Here is a 20,043-nt window from a genome sequence, read left to right as displayed (position 1 = left end):
TACTGTTTGATGTTGTGCTGTTGTATGTTTTTGATTGTGGGGGGGGACTACGGATGCAAATTAGCTTCAAGCTAACTCCAGTGAAGTGCATCTTTAATGTTTATAACTGCACACTGTCCCAATCAATAAAACAAATCAAATCAAATCAACAACTGGTTCTCTTCTATATATTCTTCATATATTCAACCAGATCAATCTGCCATCCTTGTTGTTCAAAGATCCCTGAAACCATGATGTGAAAAGCTAATGTCTGGTGAGACATTAGCTTAGCTTTTCATCCATATTGACTAGCCTCATCTCCCACATGTTTTCTTGTTTTCATACTCAATGGTTATTTCTCAGTAAACAGTTATACATCTTCTAGTGTACATTCTACTGGTCTCATACTGTGCATTTTAACTGGCCGCTCACTGACCAGTATGCAACCATCTCCTGGTTCATTTGTTCCAGTATTGCATTCAGCACTTTTCTCTTTGTTTTTTTCCTTCATTGCTGCACCAGTTGCTGTCTACTGCAAATAACTGTTGTATGTTGAAGTAATGTTTCACTCCTTTCTAGGTCATATGTCCCCGTCTCTGAGGAAAATTTCATTTTCTTCTGATTATGTATTATATTAAAAATATATTATTCAATAAAACTTTTGAATTCATGTCAACTTGTGTCTTCCCTGATTGAACTAACCATGCCTGCAGAGCTAAATTAGGCTGATTTCCATTATTGTTGAAAATCCTAAAGCATTGCACTGCAGCACCAAGGGGTCAGCTGGGGGGGGGGGGTTCTGTCTGTCTTTCTGTTTCTGTTTATTTTGTTTAGACTGCTTCTAAGAAATCATGTGACCTGCTGCCTCTCTGCTGATATAAAGCCATCGGGGCTCTGACTCCTCTCCTCAGCATCTCAGCATCTCCTCAAGTCAACATCACAGGTAAGAACACTTTACCATGAAATACTTTCAATATCAGGATTTTTGGGACACAAATGCCATAGGGGTAAAAAAACTCACCATAACTGGCTGTAATAACTTAATAAATGAAATGTTATAGAATAACATTAAATAAAATGAAAAGCTGAAATTAAATTTAAAAGTGTTTTTTTCCTGTGAATGAGCTCTAACACAGCATTTAATAATGATGAAAATGTTACATGACAGAGATTTTAATTTTCTCTCATTATTAGTCACAAAAGACATCAAAGTTTTAAAGGAACACGTCTGTGTATGTGACTGAAGATGGACAGAGACATCTGGCATTAAATATCTTTATTATTATACAGCTGTCAGCTCATGATAGTGATGCCAGGATTAAAGTGACAGATAGTGTGTCACTCCTGTTCTAGTAGTATTGATTCTGAGCGGTTTGTCACTGTGGATTTTAGCAGGTTATAAACAATATGTCACTCATGTCATAAACACATTCTTATGATATGCTTGCTATACTGATGCTGTGATTCATAAACAGATTATGATAATGCTGATTCATGGTGGTAATGAGTATCTGTATATCACATACACATATCACATCACACACTGCATATCATACACAGCAACTCAGTCGCCAGAATAAAACGTTGGCATTGTACGTTTCTGCAAACCACAATAATATTTACGTTTCAACACGTGAAATACGTATCAAATCAACATTTCTAAAGTGACGTAGTTCTCATGCGATCTATATGAGCTGATCTTTCCTTTTAGGAGGAGGAGGAGGAGGAGGAGGAGCAGGTTGATGGTTAGTAAGTTTCATTAAGTCAGCAGAGATCACGGTTCGAGACCACCTCGAAACAAATGTCCGCTTCCCGTTTCAACCAACAAAAGCGGGTGTTTTTTTTTTTTTTTAGCGAGACGTCAGGACATTTGCAGCCGTCTTTCTGGCGATTAAAACTGGGTAGAAATGTTAATATGCTACGTTTGTAGAAATGTTGATATGATACGTATTTCACGTGTTGAAACGTTAAGATATTGAACGTTTCTGTGGTTGAATGATGGACGAGAGGCTGGCTGCTATTTCTGTGCTGCCATTGATTGTCTGGATAGAAACTGAATATATGAACTGGTCAGTCGGCTCAAACGCAGCAAACTGCGACAGAGCAGGTTGTTTTAGCACAACAGCCAGCTAGCTAGTTTACAGAAGGCTTTTCTCCCCTGAATTTGGCATCAGAAATACGTCAAACCCGCTATTAACGCTCCTCAATAGCATTTCAATCAGTTACACCATAACTGTATCCATACAGGGTCCGGCAGCGCGTCCTACACGATGTTTCTATTCATATCTTTGCGATAATACAACGCAGAAATATGATTCAAATATGTCCTGAATCTGTAGACTCTCCCCTGTTGATCAATGTATGTTATGAGATTTTACGTGACTCACAGCCGGAGATAATAGGCTGAGAAGACAGCTTCTCACAGTGCGTGATTGGTGGACTTGTGCGACTGTCTTCGGGAAACCAACCAATTGACTCAACAAGGTGGACAGACAGACACACACACTCACACAGTCACCGGCTGCGGAAGTCCAAAGGGATTTGAGGCTGTTGCTCATTTTATGGATGATAATGGAAATATGTTATGACATGATGAGTTCTGTGAAGATCTATAATAGATAAAAGCTGTATCAGTCTCCCCGAAGTCAACAGTTAAAGAGGACATTCTGTACACAAAGATCTCTTTTCAGACTTTGAAAAGACCTTTTAATTAACAACATTTCCTCATTATTATGTTGATATAGATGCTTAATCCAGACAGCAGGACATTTCCTTCAACACATATATGCTTTATGTTTCCATTTGGTAGCAAACAAAGATCATTTCCAGGAGACGTTGTTGTCAAAAGGTTCTTCACATCTTTATTTCACTTTATGATGGTTTTTCATTTTGTCCACCCAGATACCAAAAAAACCCTGTTTCATCCTCACCGTGTGGAGTCTCTCTGCCAGGCAGCATCATGGATATGAGGTGAGTAACATTACATCACAAATGACTGTAGAGAGAGACAGAGAGAGGCCTGTAGTTTTACAGTAATGTTGTTATATACGAAAAATTAAAACTAAGATAAAGTTGGATGAAGTTATGAGACACAAACACAATACAGAAAAAGTCACTGTTGAGTTACTGTAGGAATATTTTAAAGTATTACAGAGAAATTACATCAAAGAACGTAAAGTATGTGAACCTCATTGTAAAATCAGGAAGCTTCCAGATATGTGTTGATATGATATGTGTTTAAGCAGTTCTTTATTTTTTCTCTATTTTTTTCCTACACAATCAGTAACGTCTCATCCAAATACAATGACATCATCACCAAAAGTCTTCTGATCTCTTCAGGATCTCCTGCCGTCTACCAGCTGACAACACAGAAGGAGAAATTTGGAACTCTGACAAGAAAATCTGTTGGTGAGAGAAACCTGAACCAGACAAACAAAACCGTCTTACTTGTAGGTGAAACAGGAGCAGGAAAATCTACTCTGATCAACGCTCTGTTCAACTACGCCATGGGAGTGAAGTTTGAAGACAACATCTGGTTTGAGATCGTAGAGAGAAGTCAGTCAGAGGGTCAGACAGATGAGGATGAGGAGGAAGGTCAGTGTGACAGTCAGACATCTGATGTGATCGTGTACCAGATCTTTGGTTTCGAAGGTAAAACTCTGCCCTTCTCTCTGACCGTCATCGATACTCCTGGATACGGAGACACCAGAGGGATCGAACACGATGTCGTCATCAGTCAAAGATTGTTTGACTTGTTTCGTTCAGAAGACGGAGTTCATGAACTCGATGCGGTGGGTCTGGTGCTGAAGGCGAGCGAGAATCGACTGAGTGACCGTCTGAAGTACGTCTTTGATTCAGTGAAGTCTCTGTTCGGGAAAGACATCGAGAAGAAGATCGTCGCTCTCATCACAAACTCGAATGGAATAACACCTCAAGATGCTCTGAAAGCTCTTAAAGTCGCGAGCATTAAATGTGCCAGAAATGAGAGTGAACAGCCCATCTACTTCCTGTTCGATAACTGCCAGAACAAACAGAGAACAGAGGAAGATGAGCTCGCTTTAGAGTACACGTGGAAGGTAACGGAGAGAGGAATGGCTCGATTCACAGACTTCCTGAAAAGATCTACACCACAGATGCTGATAACGACAGTCGAAGTGTTGAGAGCACGCATCAGACTGACGGCCTGCATCAACAACCTGCAGGACAGAATCCAGCTGATTGAACTAAAACATAACGAGATCCAACAGACCGAAGACATCCTGGAGAAATATGAACTACAGATGAAGTACAATAAGAATTTCACTATAGAATACGACGAGGCCTACAAAGAGAAAGAAACTATCAAGGGCGGGAAGTGGCTCTGGATTTTTTACGCAGCAGCTGTCACCTGTAACGTCTGTGAAGAGAACTGTCACTATCCTGGATGCACAATGGCCTGGAGTCCTAAAAGCTGTGAGGTCATGAAACGTGGTCACTGCACTTCGTGTACCAGGAAGTGTCCTGTAACAGATCATGTGAAAGAACTGTGGATATATGTGAACAAGACCAGGAAAGTTAAAAAGACCTTGGTGGAGTTGATGCAGAAATATGAAGGAAAGCAAAAGGAGCGCAAAGACCTGTTGTCATCTCTGAAAACAGTGAAAGAAAAGCTTCACAAAGAGAAGAATGTTTTGCTGGATGAGGCCTACCAACATGTTATCAGACTGGAGCAGATCGCCCTGAACGTTAACTCGCTGTCCACTCATGTTCACCTGGACTTCCTGATTGAGAAGATGAAGGAGAGAGGAGACAAAGAGAAGTGGAAGCAGTTGGAGGGGATGAAAAACCGAGAGGATGAATTATTCACAGCAGCGCTGCGGTACATGTACGGTAAACTAAAAGCAGTTAAAGATGCAATGAAGTATGTGAATCAGTCGGCTGTGTAGACAACAAAGTTTGTTCATACAAATGTTTAAACATCACAAACATTATTTCATTATAATCCTTCTACATCAGGAAAATAATTGAATCATCTTTTAAATTTGAAATGTGTGATTGTGAGAAACAGCCGCTGAGCTCTGTTGCTGTTTGTTCTTGTGGTTTAATGTTTAATGTGGAACGTAAGCACCTCTGAAGTGCCAACAATGACGGTAAACCACACCCTTGAGTGTAATATTGCAATTATACAACATTTACCAACAAAATAAAAGATACAAACAAGATTTATTCATATTGTGAGGCTGTTCGCTCTAAAAACAAAAAAACTTTTTGCTTGTGTTATCTCTGTTTCCATGGAAATACATGGGGTATGACTAATACCTGGAAAACAATCACTCACGTCAGTAGACCCCTATGTAATAAATCCTAGTTTACTACTCCAGCAAGTAGACCGACCCTTAGTAACGCCCTAGCAACAGAGACGATTTCTAGTCCCTGCTGACTCAGCTAGCCAACTTCAGCTAATGCTTTCCGGAGATAGCGGCATTTCCCAAACTGAATAAATACCTCACATATAAACACAAAACTACTTTGCTAGCTCAATCATGTTGTAACTAAGATATCCACTGAAATTTTTTTTTTCCATGGACAGATTTAGCTACTTTTTCCGCAAACTTCACAGACATTTTTAAGCTAGTAGCGCCGTAGCACCAGCACAGCTAATGGAGCAACACAGTACATAAAATAAAACAAACAGAAATGTCAGATAGGTCGGACCACCGTGTTTAACTATATATCTTCAAACGTTACAGTTACAAGTTCACATGTCTCTGCAATTCAAATCAACCAGCAGTCGTCTACCCGGAAGTGACTTGTTGTTAGCGCAACGTCACAGTCTGTAGTTCTAATGAATGGCGGAGTGATATTTTTGGTGATGAGGCTTTTTTATTTGAGCACAGCTAGGTGTGCTGTCATGCTGATTTGAGCAAGTCCTTAAATGTCTAGTTGACCAATCAGATTGCTTGGTCGGAACTACGTGTTGCACAATTATTGACGTCACTTCACTGTTCAGATTACAGTGGAATCATTTGTTGATCCGCATCAGTCAAAGCACAAACCAGAATCTGTCTCACAATAACAGCAGCTGTTGCTTTTTTTTTTTTTTTTACATCACTTCCTGTCATAGTTCAGCCTCTTTTCTGCTTCTTGGCTTCATTTATCAGATCAAAGACTTCAGTAAACAAGAAACAAGAACAGGAGTTCTGGTTCCAGTAGTTGCAGTAGAGGATTAGAGAAACCTGGTTCAGATTTCTCTGCCATGTATGTGAGAAACAAAGTTATTAATCAGCTTTAAAACGAGTTCACATGTGCAGGACAGAAGACTACAGATGAGGAAAGTAACAGCAGAGCAGCATCCATCAAAAGTCTGATTGAAACTGAAACTGAAAGAAAGTCTCCTGTAGCATCTAACGAAGTCAGTTCACTTAAAGTTTATCAAACATGATTGATTTTCTCATTTGAATCCGTTTGTTCAGACGATGTTACAGAACGTAGAGAGATGAGAACTCCAGCCCAAGAGGTGGTAATGTTAGTTTTCTTAATAAAAAGAGAGAAGCATTTTGGATTTTCTATTTCCAAAGTTTATCTCTGGGGGGCATGAATGAAGTAGTAGAATGTAGAATGTAGTGGGTTTTTAATACCTATTTATGTGGTTTTGTAGTGTTTTTTATGATGGAATTTTTTAATGATGTATTATGATGTGTTTTTTTTTTATTACTTTTTATTTTTATCAATTTATATTGTTGTATTATGCATCTTTCTGCTCTCTCTATACACAGCACTTTATAAAGCCTTTTATCTTTACTATTACTACTATTATTATTATTATTATTGACATTATCATAATCAAAGTGTTTCTAAATGTATGTCATATCTAATAGGCACATTTTTAGATTACCAAAAACCCAAGTACCACCCCCATAGTTGCACCTTTTTGGTTAATGGACCAAATATGGAGTCACCCATGTCCCTTCTTGGACAACGATTGGCCTGAGGTCACATGACCATATATCCGACCCATCTTTGTAGATGTCCCATTTTCATACCCAACTCCCAACGACCCTGATGAAGGCCACAAGCCGAAACACATTGGTCAACTAATAAAGTTGTTCTTCATACTACAAGTGTTGCTGGAGTCCTCGTCTCTCTTCTCCGTGCATCTTGGAAGTAGGTGAAATTGTGCCAGCAGACCTTCACTCTGATGTTACAGAACGTAGAAATGTTCTGCTGTGTTGGACGTGAATCCAACTTTCTGATGTTTGTGTCTCTGAGTCGAGTCATGAAATGTTTGATGAGATTTTCTTCACGTGTTTTTGAATCAAACAGCTTGTACAGATTAGTTTAATATTTCAGATGACACAGGTCATGTTTCATGTTCTTTATTTTCTAACAAGTTATATATTAGTGATTGCACTACATTGTGTTATTCTATCCTGCTTGATGCATTTTTCTATGAATCATGAATAAAATGTGAGCTTCATGATTGGTGTCTTCACTGGATCATCAGCTGCTTTCTGAGTCTGTTGCTGAACTTTGTTCATTAAATATCTGTTTGACTTTATTCTGAGCAGCAAGTCTGACAGAGACTCAAAGAAAACACAGCTCATATCATCATAATGAACATATCCTGAAGAATATGAGATCAACTCTGGATAATGATGTTTCCTGTAGTGACCACTAGATGGAGCCACAACGGATGTGACAACAAGAAGTCTGTCATAACACATTAAAAATCTATTTAATCTGCTCCATGTGTACTTAACTCAGTATTCAACTATAACTGAAACACCTCTAATAATATATTTTAAGTCTTTAAGTCTTCACTCACCTTTAGTTTCCTCCATCAGAGAAATCTACAAACTGTCCTTGAAGCTGTTTGTGTCTCATGTTAAAGTTCAGGACAGAGCAGAAACTACAGGGCTGAAATTTATATTACATTTTATTAAAAAGCAACATCCTCCCCAGCTTTATTCATATTTTTGTTAGACTCTCACCTTGACATAGAAAACACTGCATTACCCTCCGTCCTGGAGCTTTCTGTTACCTGCTTCACCTGATTCATAATCCAGCTGGTGATGAAGAGGAATAATAAAGGACGACGCGTTTAGTTTTACAAAGAGCTTTATTAAATAAATCAATCTCCAAGACATAAAATAAGAGCTCCTTTTAACATACACATACATGACTGGAAGGAAATTGTGCAATTAAGGTTTCAGAGCATGTTCGATTAGCTGAAGAGAGCAGTTTATCAAATTAATCTGACTTCCTTCACAGATTCATTTGAGCAGGGCATCAAATTTTTTTTTTATCTCAACCTTTTTCTTTTACTGAACATATTCCAAATAAATATTAACATATCAGCGCTTTAATAAAATGTCCAGTGACCCCGTTTGCATATCGAACGACCACATGTAGGGCCGGAAACCTCGAGCTGTGCCACAAGAGGAAGTGCATCAAATAAAAAAACAATCACCCAGTAACCACAAACTCAACCTGTGCAATAAAACTCTGAAATACTCTCAACATAAATCTGCAAGCAATCGTGATTCAGCAGGTCGGGTTCAAACTGTTAAAAAAGATCATATAGTGTACAGTCAGCTGGGATAGAAGAGAAAGCCGTTCATCTGTGTGTCAGTGATAAAAGTTATTTCACAGTCAGTTGCATCAAAAACAGAAGGATGAAAGTTCAAAGTTCAGCAGGTCAACTGACTGTTAGCAAACAAGCAGCAGCAGCGAGAACGAGTTCACAAATGTGTCTTAAACCAACAGTCAGGAGTTGTTTTTGCTGTAATCGTTCCTCCTCTTCATACTGAACATTAGAAGATCCCTTTTTAATGTATTCAGAAGTTCAAATGAAGACCAAATTCTCACAGTGTGACAGCTACCGGTGTGTCATTTCATGCTGTAAATAAGGTTAATATGAGGCTTCGTTACACAAATCAAGACTCAAAGACTCAGAGAAACAACAGTTATAATTCCTCACAGTTCCAGGTAACGTCATATGTCTTCACGCTGTGTACGTTTATTTAATATTTTAATATATTTATTTCATGTCACTACGTGAGAAAGCTGTGTCAGACTGTCTGATGTCAGTTAGACTGTGAGATGAACGTGTGATGAATCGTAGTGCTACGATGTACAGACACGTCAACAACGTCATTCATCTTATTGTTTCACCTCCATCGTTCTGGTTCGTGTGCGTCACCGACGTATGAAGGAGAACGAGTGTTTTGCCCCAAAATTTATTACGAGATGTTGCTCACAAACTGTTGCACCGGTCAGTATGGTTTGTTTCTAGATGTGGGTCGTAGTAGCGGTCACATTGTAGGAGTTTTTCCTCCGGCTGGTTTTGGTCGTCAAAGCTCCAAACTGTCTGTCGGTGGACGAGTCTCACAGTGAGATCAAGGACACTGTTTCTCTCAAGATTGTCAACTTTCATCTCAGACAGAACGTCTCACAGTGTAGAACGACCTCAACCATCCAAAACACAAAGACGTTCAGTTCACCATCATGTACGACAAAGAGAAGCATTAAGTAGCTGAAACCAGCAACTTTTTGGCATTTTTTCTTAAAAATCATTATTCATTTATCAAAATAGTTGTTGATTAATCAACTAATTGTTGCAGCTTTAAAATATCCTCCAGAGTTTCAGTCTTTGTGTTTCCTGTTGAGTACTTGATCTGTTTAACGAGGACGACTGAGGTTTCTTATCAGCTTCACAGTAACTTCTGAACTAACTCTTGGTCTTCATCACTTACATTCACTTGTATTAAAAAGGGATCATTTAATATCCAGTATGAAGAGGAGGAATGATTACTACTGTTCATACAGACGCCTGACTGATGTTTTAAGAGACTCGAAACATTTTGAATCCGTCCTTTAAGCGAGAAAAAACTCCTGCAGGTCGGCGCCCAGTATTAAAATATCTGGAAGAAGAAGTCAAGAAGAAAACAGTCGGGAAGCTTTTTTTATCCGTTCAGTTAAAAAAAAAAAAACTATCCAGGAAGAATTACTGAGACAGAAACAATCAGGGCAGCACAGGAGGCTCAGAAATAAGAAATGTTGAAGAGTTTCGTCTGTCAGTTAACTGACTCTGTAAAGTTTGGTTAGTTGTGGATAAGTTCTTTAAATAAGGCACATAAAAGGAAGACGTTAAAGCTCCTTTCAGACATGAACATGTAACATTGCTGATTTCTGTTAAAGTTGATGAAGGTAACCGTACTGAGAAGAAGAAGAGATTCACCTCATACAGACTCATGAAGCTGCATCATGTTCTCTTTCCCCCAATTTAAACTCGTCTTGATCATAATCCAGAACACTTCTATACATATTATAATCCAGGTCTGCTCGGGGGGTCTGTACGGACCCTTGCAGACGACCTTGTGACCCCGTAGACGTGGAAACCAGGAATTAACTTGATTTTAATAACGACACTGATGAAAAGACTATTTCATGTGGATTAGATCGGTGTAAATTCTCCTCAACACAATTTTCATAAACTCATCCATAAGATGTGAGAAGAATCTCCTCCACATCTTCAAATCAGGTCATTTACAGCGTTTCCTCATTTATTAAACTGATTTTGTGTATAAAAGATGGTAGTTGAGTGATAAATTTTCATGTGTTTTCATTAATCTGACGGCGTTCTGAGCTAAAAGATCATTCTGCTGATTTTCTATATCTGTCTTCATGTTTGAACTGATCTACTAACAAGTATTATGTGTGTATCTAAAGCCTGATATATCTTATTCCTCCTTATTATTATTATTATTATTATTGTTCCTTATAAGAAGACAAACATAGAAAATGTCCAGACTGATCCTTTAAGGAAACATTCCAGGTCCGAGCTTGTGACGTTGCAACTGTGACTTTTATATAAAAGTGATTCAGACGTGTTGAAATCTGCATCATATTTACGTTACAACACTCATGTCTGAAAGGAGCGTTGTATAAACTGGATTTAAGGCGTAAAAAAGCTGCATAAATAATAAACAAACAAACATTAATTTGTGTTTGTTTATACCAGACTGACTGACTGACTGACAGTGGTGTGACTTTATGAGAGAATAAGGCAATAAATCATTTTTTTATAAACATCTTCAAGTATCTTTGTGGCTGAGATTTAAAGCTGAGAGTCTGAAGTTACCACTGATATCTACCGCTGTGTTAGTAGTATACATTATCTTATAGTTTGGGGTCATTTACACACATATTTAATGATGATGGTGGAAACTTCTTAGGATTCTTTTTACTTCCGAGTCACATCACTCCAGCTCTCTCTCTCTTTCAAACAGCTCATCTACAGCGCTCACCTTACAGCAGTTTAACAGATCAGTGTTCTGCAGAGTTTTATAGTAAAATATTTGGTTTAATACCCTTCATCTCTGGGTCCCTTCATGCCCCTTAAACATATGTTTCTGGCCTCTTTCCAACTCATTCGAATGAAGTCATTCGTTGCCGCTGTCCTCTGTGTCCTCGTCTCCGCCTTCGTTCTGTCCGTCTCCGTTTCTCTCGGGGTAGTTGAGGATGTGTCGGTTGGCCTGAATGATGTACTGCTGCTGTTTGAAATACACCTTCAACACTCCCTTCATCAACACGAAGGCGATGCCTCCCTGCGGAGAGGAAGAGGACGACAGAAAACAAGAAACCTGATGATGAGGAAATGAAACTCGGTGACTTCTTTCCTCACATTAATAAATGTACTGCAGAGCTGCTGTTTAGCTTCATGTACCTGCAGCAGTCTAAAGTCCAAAAGGCTGGGCGAGGGAATATAGATCTGAAGGTGTGGTGACTGATAAATACACTGTCAGCTCTGAAACAGCTGAGCCAATCACAGTGAAGCATGTCAACATTAGCTCAACCAATAGAAAGACGCTTCTTCTTCAGGAAATCTACAAAAACAGTTTGACATCAGCTCAGATATAATTCTATTGTACTTCATGTCAAACATTTAAATAATAAAACATGAAACAACCACTTGTTCTAAGAGGAAGTTGGATAGAAGACGGTGACTCAGCATTAATGAAACAGATTATTGAGTTATAACCCAGCAGTCTGATGTGTGTACGCTGATTAAATCAAGGTCGTGTGTAATCACGTTACTGTGCTGCTTTATGAACAGATTCATCTGAGATGCTGCAGGGGTTTAATGATGTGAGTTCATACAGTATAAAGCAGCTGTAAATCACACATATTCATTTATGTTTTATCAACATCAAAATTTAAATTTTTTAAGCTGATTTAAACACATCTATTTGTTTGAGATGCTTCATTAAACCTGCATTAACTGATTTTTTGGCCACTTGAAGGGCAAAGTAAACAAGCTGTGAACATATCATCAGCTTTTAAGTTGATATGTTGAACTTGTTAGCAAACAGTTGCTTATTTCCACATCCAGCAGTTACGGAGCAACATTATGATTCATGTGGAGTCGTGTTTCTGTCCACCTGGTGAATATAAGTCCAATATTCACTCTCTTTTAGCTCTGTTTTTGCTCTCTACCAACTCCTGAGGGAAATATCAGGCTCTTTAGCTGCTAAATGCTCCACTATGTTCACCAGCTAGTCTACAGCTAACTGTGTCTGTTTGGTGCTGAGCTGGTAGTGTACAGCGGCTTTTTACAGCTTTTTCTCTGAAAACACTATGAGAGCCCTGAGAGTGAACCAAAACAGTAAAGTTGCAGCCGGACAGATAAACAATGAGCTGAAACTCACTATAAAGCTCCGTAAAGCCGAGAGGAGCTGCAGAGTCACTGATAATTCTCGGTAGGTTCATCACTACGAGCCAAACACATTACACACTGATAGATCTTTGTATTATAAAGATGTTGATTATAGGTGCTTTAAAATAGTTGTTTTTTCATCAATTCAACAATTTTTGTGTATTTTCTCCAAGAAAATGGCAGCAGATTGACAGAAATAGATGCGTCTTAACTTTTAAAACAAATTCCCACCAAAATACCAACAACTGGCTTTTCACTGCTTCATTTCAATGAACCTGAACTCACCTGTTCACTGTGTACTGCTCACCAAAATACCACTCAAATGATCAAAGCCAACTTTAAGGTATAAAAGTGTTGTCGTAAAAATAGAGTCCAGAATGTTTTATTGACTTTCTGTACTAATTAACCACAATACAAGCAGGATTACAGCTGCAACGATAAATCCATCAATCAATTAGACTGTTTGATTGACTTTTAATGTTTTCTGACATCAAAAAAAAAAAATTAGATAATGAAAATATTGATTAGTTGCAGCCTTAATCATGATACAACCCTTATCAAGCAAGACACATCCATTAAAGAAGCTCAACCAGCATGTTTGCACAGATAAATATAAAGTATATCAGTCATATTCACCAGTATGGTGCGCTGCAGGTTAGAGGACACTCGTCCAAACAGCAGCCGTCCCACCAGACTGGCGATGGAGGGAAAGACGAGAGCTCCGCACAGAGTCCGAGACACAGAGAGGTGATCTCCTGCAGTCGGACCTTCAGCAGGAACACGCGGCAGGTAGCGACCCGTACCTGAGATTAAACACACAGCCCGGTCACTTCAAACAGCTTCCATCAACCAATCACTGTTAGCTTGTTTGATTCAACACTTATTAAATCTACAGTTTGCCAAAGATGGTTCATTAAAGACAGAAACCCTCACTCTGTATGGTTTTTATATTGTGTGTGTGTGTGTGTGTGTTGACGTTTACCTGGCGGGAGCTTGCGTTTGTAGGAGTATCTCTGCCACAGCCTCACTAAATAATCCTCCCAGCGGATCATCTTGCCCAGAACCAACAGCACAGGGATGGTGGGCAGACCCATCAACAGGAAGAGCGGGTCGGCTCGCTCCATCACGTACAGTCCCTTCTTATGTCCCACCACCTGAAACATGAAGAGGTGAAGATCATACAGACTGGAACGCTCTCGTTCTTTCTGTGTGATATAACGTTAGCTTTGTGGCTCACCTGCATGACCGTCACAGCTCCGTACGTGACGGCGGACCAGTACACGGTCCCGACCACGACCCCGACAGCAGCAAAGGGACTGGCCCGAGACAGAGCTTTGTCTACCTGCTGGAGGAAATACACCAACGGGCCTGAAACACAAGAAACCAGTCTGCTGATGTTCTACGTTTTATTTATTGTCAAGAAATCCCATCATTTAACTGATCAACTAACAAGTATTGTGTGTGTATCAAAGCCTGATATTTCTTATTCCTCCGTTGTTGTCCAGAAACTATTAAAAACACATCAGTGAGCCAGCATTGACCATTTTGTTTGTCTTTCTGAGTCCTATTGTTCATTATATTGTAGTTTATTAGTTACTCCCAGGTATTTTATTGATTTTTCATCCCACTTCAATTTATATTTTTGCCTGATTGTCTAACCTGGTATGTAGAGGATCACTGGCGCCGCTTTCCCATCACTACTGGACACCTGCTGCGCCCACAGAGCAGTCAGTGACCCCTCTCACGGTCTCTTTACCATCTGAAAAAAGGTACCTGTGTATCCGAGCCACCTCCACCAGACTCTACAACAGCTTCTTCCCTACAGACTGTCAGGATCCTGAATGCACTGTGGCCCCCATCCCAAAACTTACTTTGGACTTAAAAGAGTAATAGTGAACTACCACCTACACAAACACACCCACACCCACAACCCCCACACCCTCATTCCACAACAGATGCACAACCACTTTCATCAGTGCTATCCAAACTACACCTACGTTTACATCTTGTATTTTGCATATAATGAAACGCACCTTAATGTGAGCAGTTCTGTATATTTTAGATTTTATATTCTGTATTTATTGTCTATATATGTGTTACACTGTGGCCCTGGAGGAACAAACTTTCCCTCCTCTATATGTCCTGCATATACTGTAGATTGACAATAAAGCTTGTTAATGGAGGGTAACTGTGTTTTTAAGATGTTCAATTTAGCACTTCACATCTGACCAAAATCATCCAGAAGTTTGGGACATGTTGAGTTGAGGTTTATGAAATATGCAATAACATCATCTGCAAAAGGTCCTGTTTTATGTTCCTCATTTGTTTAAAAAAAATCCTTTCAGTTCTTTGTTTTGTCTGATAGTTTGAGCCAACGACTCTTTGAATATTGCAAAAAGTGGAAGGTCTGAGGCAGCAGCCCTGGTGAGTGATTCTAAGCTGTTTTAAGTCTCTAAGCCAAGCCCAAGCTGAGATAACTCTAATGACATCACTATGACATCATCAGGGTTATTTTCTCAAACTTGACAAAGCTCCCCTCAAAACCCCAGAAGACATTATACAACAGCGAGGCTGAGCAGCTCCTCATCACGAGTAAACTGAACTTCATGTGTAAAATCGGTGGAATATCCCTTTAAAGTTCGACTCACCCATCTTGGGGAAGATAATGTGGTATTCAGTCCCGCACTGAGGACAGCTGACGGCGCCGCCGCTGTTTCCTTTCTGCTTCTCGTCCAGCCAGCGCTGCAGACACGACTGGTGGATCCATTTCGTGCAGCCTTTACACCTGCAGGGGCTCACCCACTCTGCACTGTGGTCGTCCCTCTCTGTGGCGAAACACACCCAGCAGTGTCTGGACGGCAACAGAAACAAAGAGTTACTAACTGCTTATGAGAATCAATCGTAGGAGAATGTATCAATAACTATTTTGATAATCAGTTAATACTATATTGGTGCGAATAGAAGATGATATTTTATTCTGGAAACTATATTTTTTAAAAGTGGGGTCGTCTTATATTCGAGGACGAGACACAACATCAGATTTTCTTTGTAAATGGAGAGAGATGCATTATGGGTTGTTTGTAGCGTTGACGGATGAGTCTGTCTTAAAACAACAGTCAGGTGTCCAAATGAAGATCTGTAAGATAGTTATACGTCCTTATCTACAGTTAGGGTGGCTGGTGAAACTGAGGTTCATGTCCACACTAAGTCACCTTAACATGATCTTCTTCTCTCCTTTTCGTTCCTCTGTCTGGACTAAAACGGCTTTTTTCTTCCCTGAAAACGGAGCTTTTCCAAAACAGCCTCCAGACTGTATAAATGTGAAAACGCCGGCTTGGTGTTGTAGTGTGTACAAGGAAAACGGAGCTTTGTAGAAACGCTGTCATATCACTGACAAAACAGACGGTGGCAGTAGCGCTGCGTTTCACTGGGAGATGAAGAAGAAGAAATGACAATAACAACAATGGTGAACGCTTTATGAGAGTGTTGTTCTCTTAATTGTCTACTTTGACAGCTTTGGAGTTAAACGTAGCTAATCTACCACCTTTCTCTGCTCAAACTGTTGGAATCTGCTTGCCGTAAACTAAATAGAATACAGTATACCATTTCTTCTTCGCTGGTTTTCTGTGGCTGACGTGCTCATCCGTCCTCCACACATGCCCAGTAGGAGGGGAATTACGCGTTTTGGCATTTTAATGTGGACTGACGTATTTGCAGAAACAAGTTGAAACTCGTAGACGTAGACTAAGTGATGAATGAATATGATGCTACACAATAACTCTACACAGTAATTTTATGATCGTAATTATAGTAAAGAAACATTTCAACTTGATCTTGACAGATATTTCACCCAAACATTAGTTGTCAGTTATTTAAAAGGCTGTAGGAAGATCAAGAGTGTTTATAATATGTTAGTTTCTACTTTATAAAACAAAATACATCATTAAAATGTCTCAATGAGCCTGACTTATCGTGATCTCAGGAGATGTGGTCTTACTTCTCCGGCTGCTCCTCAACAAGGGCCATGATACCGAACAGGCTGTGACGTTATAATGAACCCATCAGACGGCAGCGACGACCTACAGGATGAAATAAACATTTACAGACACAAACAAAGACACACAAACAAACTTCACAAAGGTGCATTTTTTGTGGAAAGTTACAGTGGTGGATGAACTTAAACCTGCAGGAATTCATTTTTGTTGCGGATATATTTGACAAAGAAAAGCAGAAAATTGAAGGCTGGAACTGGAGCTGCAACGATTAATCAATTTGCGAGTCAATTAATCGCTTAGATAATTTTGTTAATCAATTAATGGATATCTCTGGGTTGTGGACTGTTGATCGGGACAAAACAAAACATTTTAGGTTGCATCTTGGGCTTTGGGAAATGGTAATCAACATTTTCACCATTTTCTGACATTGTATAAATCAAACAACTAATCACTTAATTGAGAAAATAATCAATAGATGAATCGATAATGAAAATATTGTCACATGATTACCAAAATAGTTGCAGATTATTTTTCGGTCAATTTGACTAACTGTTAATTGTTTCAGCCTTGGCTCTGTTTTGTTGCTGCTAGATCTGTAGATCACAACACCCTGACTGAAAGGCTTCGACGGTGGGTGGGTGTCTCTGGGAGCACCCTGGACCTGGTCTGGTTCTCCTCCTATCTGTCTCAGATAGGAGGAGAACCAGACCAGGAGAAAGTCCACAGAACCTTTTCTGTCATTTGCTCCCTATACGTCTGAAACTGTTGCTCTTTCCTGTGGCGTGCCCCAAGGTTCTGTCTTGGGTCCTATATTATTTGCTTTATATATGCTTCAATTAGGTCGTATTATCCACAAATTTAAAGTTGTTTCATATCACTGTTATGCTGATGATATTTAGCTGTATGTCTCTTTTAAGCCTGATGAGACTGACAAACTATCATAACATAAAGGACTGGATGTCTAACATTTTTTTACAGTTAAACAGATAAGACTGAGGTTCTTATCACTGCTTCAGATAGCAAAGCTTCTAGGGTTGCTCAGTGTATTGGGTCCCTTTCTACAACTGTACAGTCTAATCTTAGAAATCTCTGTGTTGTATTTGATCAGTTTCTGCACTTCGACCAACATGTCACATCGTTGACCTGTTCCTGTTTCTTCCATTTAAGAAACACTGCACTTGTTATGCGCTTGTGGTTGAACCAGTCAATCAGCGTCCTAGAACCACTAGCAGCTACAGGCGTGGTTTAGGTGTGACAACAGCGGGAAGCGATAGATGGTGATTGACAGATGGTTCATTCAATCATCTACCAAGTATTTTTTGAAAGTGCCTGTAATCACAACCTGTAATTCTGTGGGTTTTTTTAATGCCTTTTGTTGCTTATGTTTTATTGTTTGTTGTTGACTCTTTTATGATCTTATTTTTAACTATTTACTCTTGTGAAGCACTCTGTGAAAGGTGCTGTATTGAATAAACTTCACTTACTTACTAACATTTACTACCTGAAAGAAGAAACCAGACAGAAACCGAAGGTGCAGTGAAATCAAACTGATGACTAGTTTTGTACCAAACCAAATTTCTTCATGTCCAAACTTTGTGCTTAAATATGACACAGTAGTCACTCAAATAAACATGTTGAACTGAAACCAGTGGTGGAAGAAGAACTCAGATCTTTTACTTCAGTAAAAGTACCAATACAGGTACAAATGCTGGAGGTGGAGCTAGTTTCAACTACTTTATATACAGTTAGCTAATTTAGCCCAGTGGTTCCCAACCTAGGGGTCGGGCCCCTCCAAAGAGTCACCTCATAAATCTAGGGGGTCATGAGATGATTAATGGGAGAGGAAAGAAGAAAAAAAAAGTTCTGATAAACAATTTTAAATATTCATATTCAATATTTCCTCTGAAATGTAAAGTAACATCAACTGAAAATACTCAAGTAAAGTAAAAGTATCTCAAAGTTGTACTTAAATACAGAACTTAATTAAATGTACTTATAGTTTATTTTCTTATAATTGTACTTGTAGTTATTTTCCAACGCTGCCAAAATGAAACAGCAGCACTCACTCACGTCACGCACTTTACTGAAAACTGAAACCAATTGTAAAGTGTCTTTACGCCATAAGTTAGCTGCGATCCCAGCTTTTAAAAATTACCACTCATCTATATTATGTAACTCTTAACCTGTCTGACTTTTCAGTTTATTTGTCAAGAGTTGAAACTCAGCTGCCCTGACCTTTAAACACAACACTGACTAATGCTAACTGAAGCTAACTAACTTTACCGTTAGTGAATATCAGATTTACCGAGTAAACGACAGCTAAACTAGATTAACCATAAACATAACCCACCTCACTGCCTGTCAGTTAGGAAAACAGTTGCGTGATACTAATATAAAAACAGCACCTACCTGAAAAATAAGTTATATATCCAAATACATGTGTTTTTTATATAATATTCGCTGTGTTTAGCGCAGGCGGTTGTTGTGCTGCTGACTTTCTGTTGAGGATAAGGCCCGCCCACTTTAGCTTTTAGCAGCTTTCTGATTGGTCAGCGGCCATGTTGCATTCAGGGCGTGTGGGAAACGTAGGAAATTTTTAAAGGACATTTTCACAAATTTGTCTAAAACAAGTTTGTCTAAAAACAACAGTCAGGAGCCCAAATAAACATTGAAACATTGTTTTTCTTGCTTGTAATCATTCCTCGTGTTCATACTGACCATTAGAAGATCCCTTCATGATGCACTTAAAAGACTATATGCTAAAAAGACTAAATGTGGCAGATATCCACTTGATATGACTAACTCAAACCGCTGAAGCCTCATATAAGCTTCACATCAACTTTCAAATGACTCTGTGGACACACTGTGGATCCAATATTTCAGCAAAAATCAAAGATTAGAGAAAAAGTCCAAAAACTGAAAACAGATTTGTGTTTCCAAACTTTGTTTTTTCTTCTTTATTGTCCCATTAATCATCTCACGACCCCTCAGATTATCTGCTTACCCTTTGGAGGGGCCCGACCCCTAGGTTGGGAACCACTGGACTAAACTAGCTAACTGTATATAAAGTAGTTGAAACTAGCTCCACCTCCAGCGGCTACAACAGTAACATGCTGCTCTAACACTGATGCTTCAGTATTAATAATCTAATGATGTCATATATAATAATATATCAGTCAGAGGGACCAAACCACTACTTTTACTGCAATGCTTTAACTACATCAAGCTCATAATACTTATGTACTTTTACTGTAGTAGGATTTTTCAGGCAGAATTTTACTTGTAATGGAGTATTTTTACATTGCTGTGTTGGTACTTTTACTTCAGTAAAGGATCTGAACACTTCCAACAATGGTAACAAAAAGAAAGCGA

The 20,043-nt window shown here is 39.1% G+C and overlaps 2 protein-coding genes across 4 annotated transcripts; one reads left to right on the top strand and one right to left on the bottom strand.

The window, feature by feature from the left end:
• The first annotated feature begins 831 nt into the window (after positions 1–831).
• LOC121885139 lies at positions 832–6,646 on the top strand. 3 transcript variants are annotated; one of them, XM_042394305.1, is made up of 3 exons: positions 832–922; positions 2,881–2,949; positions 3,263–5,052. In XM_042394305.1, exons 2-3 carry the CDS (start codon positions 2,939–2,941, stop codon positions 4,902–4,904), a joined length of 1,653 nt encoding a protein of 550 aa, XP_042250239.1. In that variant the 5' UTR covers positions 832–922; positions 2,881–2,938; the 3' UTR covers positions 4,905–5,052. The 3 variants fall into 3 exon arrangements, with proteins under 3 accessions (XP_042250239.1, XP_042250242.1, XP_042250240.1); XM_042394306.1 differs by lacking the exon at positions 832–922 and adding an exon at positions 6,120–6,646 and having other exon boundaries at positions 2,867–2,949; positions 3,263–4,843; XM_042394308.1 differs by lacking the exon at positions 832–922 and having other exon boundaries at positions 2,861–2,949; positions 3,319–5,052.
• Positions 6,647–10,238: 3,592 nt separating this feature from the next.
• Positions 10,239–19,191, bottom strand: march5l (membrane-associated ring finger (C3HC4) 5, like). The gene is made up of 7 exons (XM_042396157.1): positions 19,081–19,191; positions 16,674–16,755; positions 15,325–15,527; positions 13,914–14,044; positions 13,659–13,830; positions 13,313–13,479; positions 10,239–11,567 (listed from the first exon to the last, which is right to left on the bottom strand). The coding sequence occupies exons 2-7, from the start codon at positions 16,700–16,702 to the stop codon at positions 11,403–11,405; spliced, it is 867 nt and encodes a 288-aa protein (XP_042252091.1). The 5' UTR covers positions 16,703–16,755; positions 19,081–19,191; the 3' UTR covers positions 10,239–11,402.
• Positions 19,192–20,043: the final 852 nt, after the last annotated feature.

Source organism: Thunnus maccoyii, chromosome 19, assembly GCF_910596095.1.
Source record: "Thunnus maccoyii chromosome 19, fThuMac1.1, whole genome shotgun sequence".
Lineage (NCBI taxonomy): Eukaryota > Metazoa > Chordata > Actinopteri > Scombriformes > Scombridae > Thunnus > Thunnus maccoyii.
The sequence above is the reverse complement of the archived record's forward strand: the minus strand, read 5'-3'. Positions and strand labels throughout refer to the sequence as shown.

What these genes read in the sequence shown, in the direction of transcription:
- march5l (XM_042396157.1), bottom strand. Translation starts at nt 16,702, where the DNA reads ATGGCCCTTGTTGAGGAGCAGCCGGAGAA. An exon ending in CAAACGCAAGCTCCCGCCAG is followed by an intron (nt 13,480 to 13,658) that starts GTAAACGTCAAC and finishes GTTTAATCTCAG; the next exon opens with GTACGGGTCGCTACCTGCCG. An exon ending in ACCTGCAGCGCACCATACTG is followed by an intron (nt 11,568 to 13,312) that starts GTGAATATGACT and finishes TCCTCTCCGCAG; the next exon opens with GGAGGCATCGCCTTCGTGTT.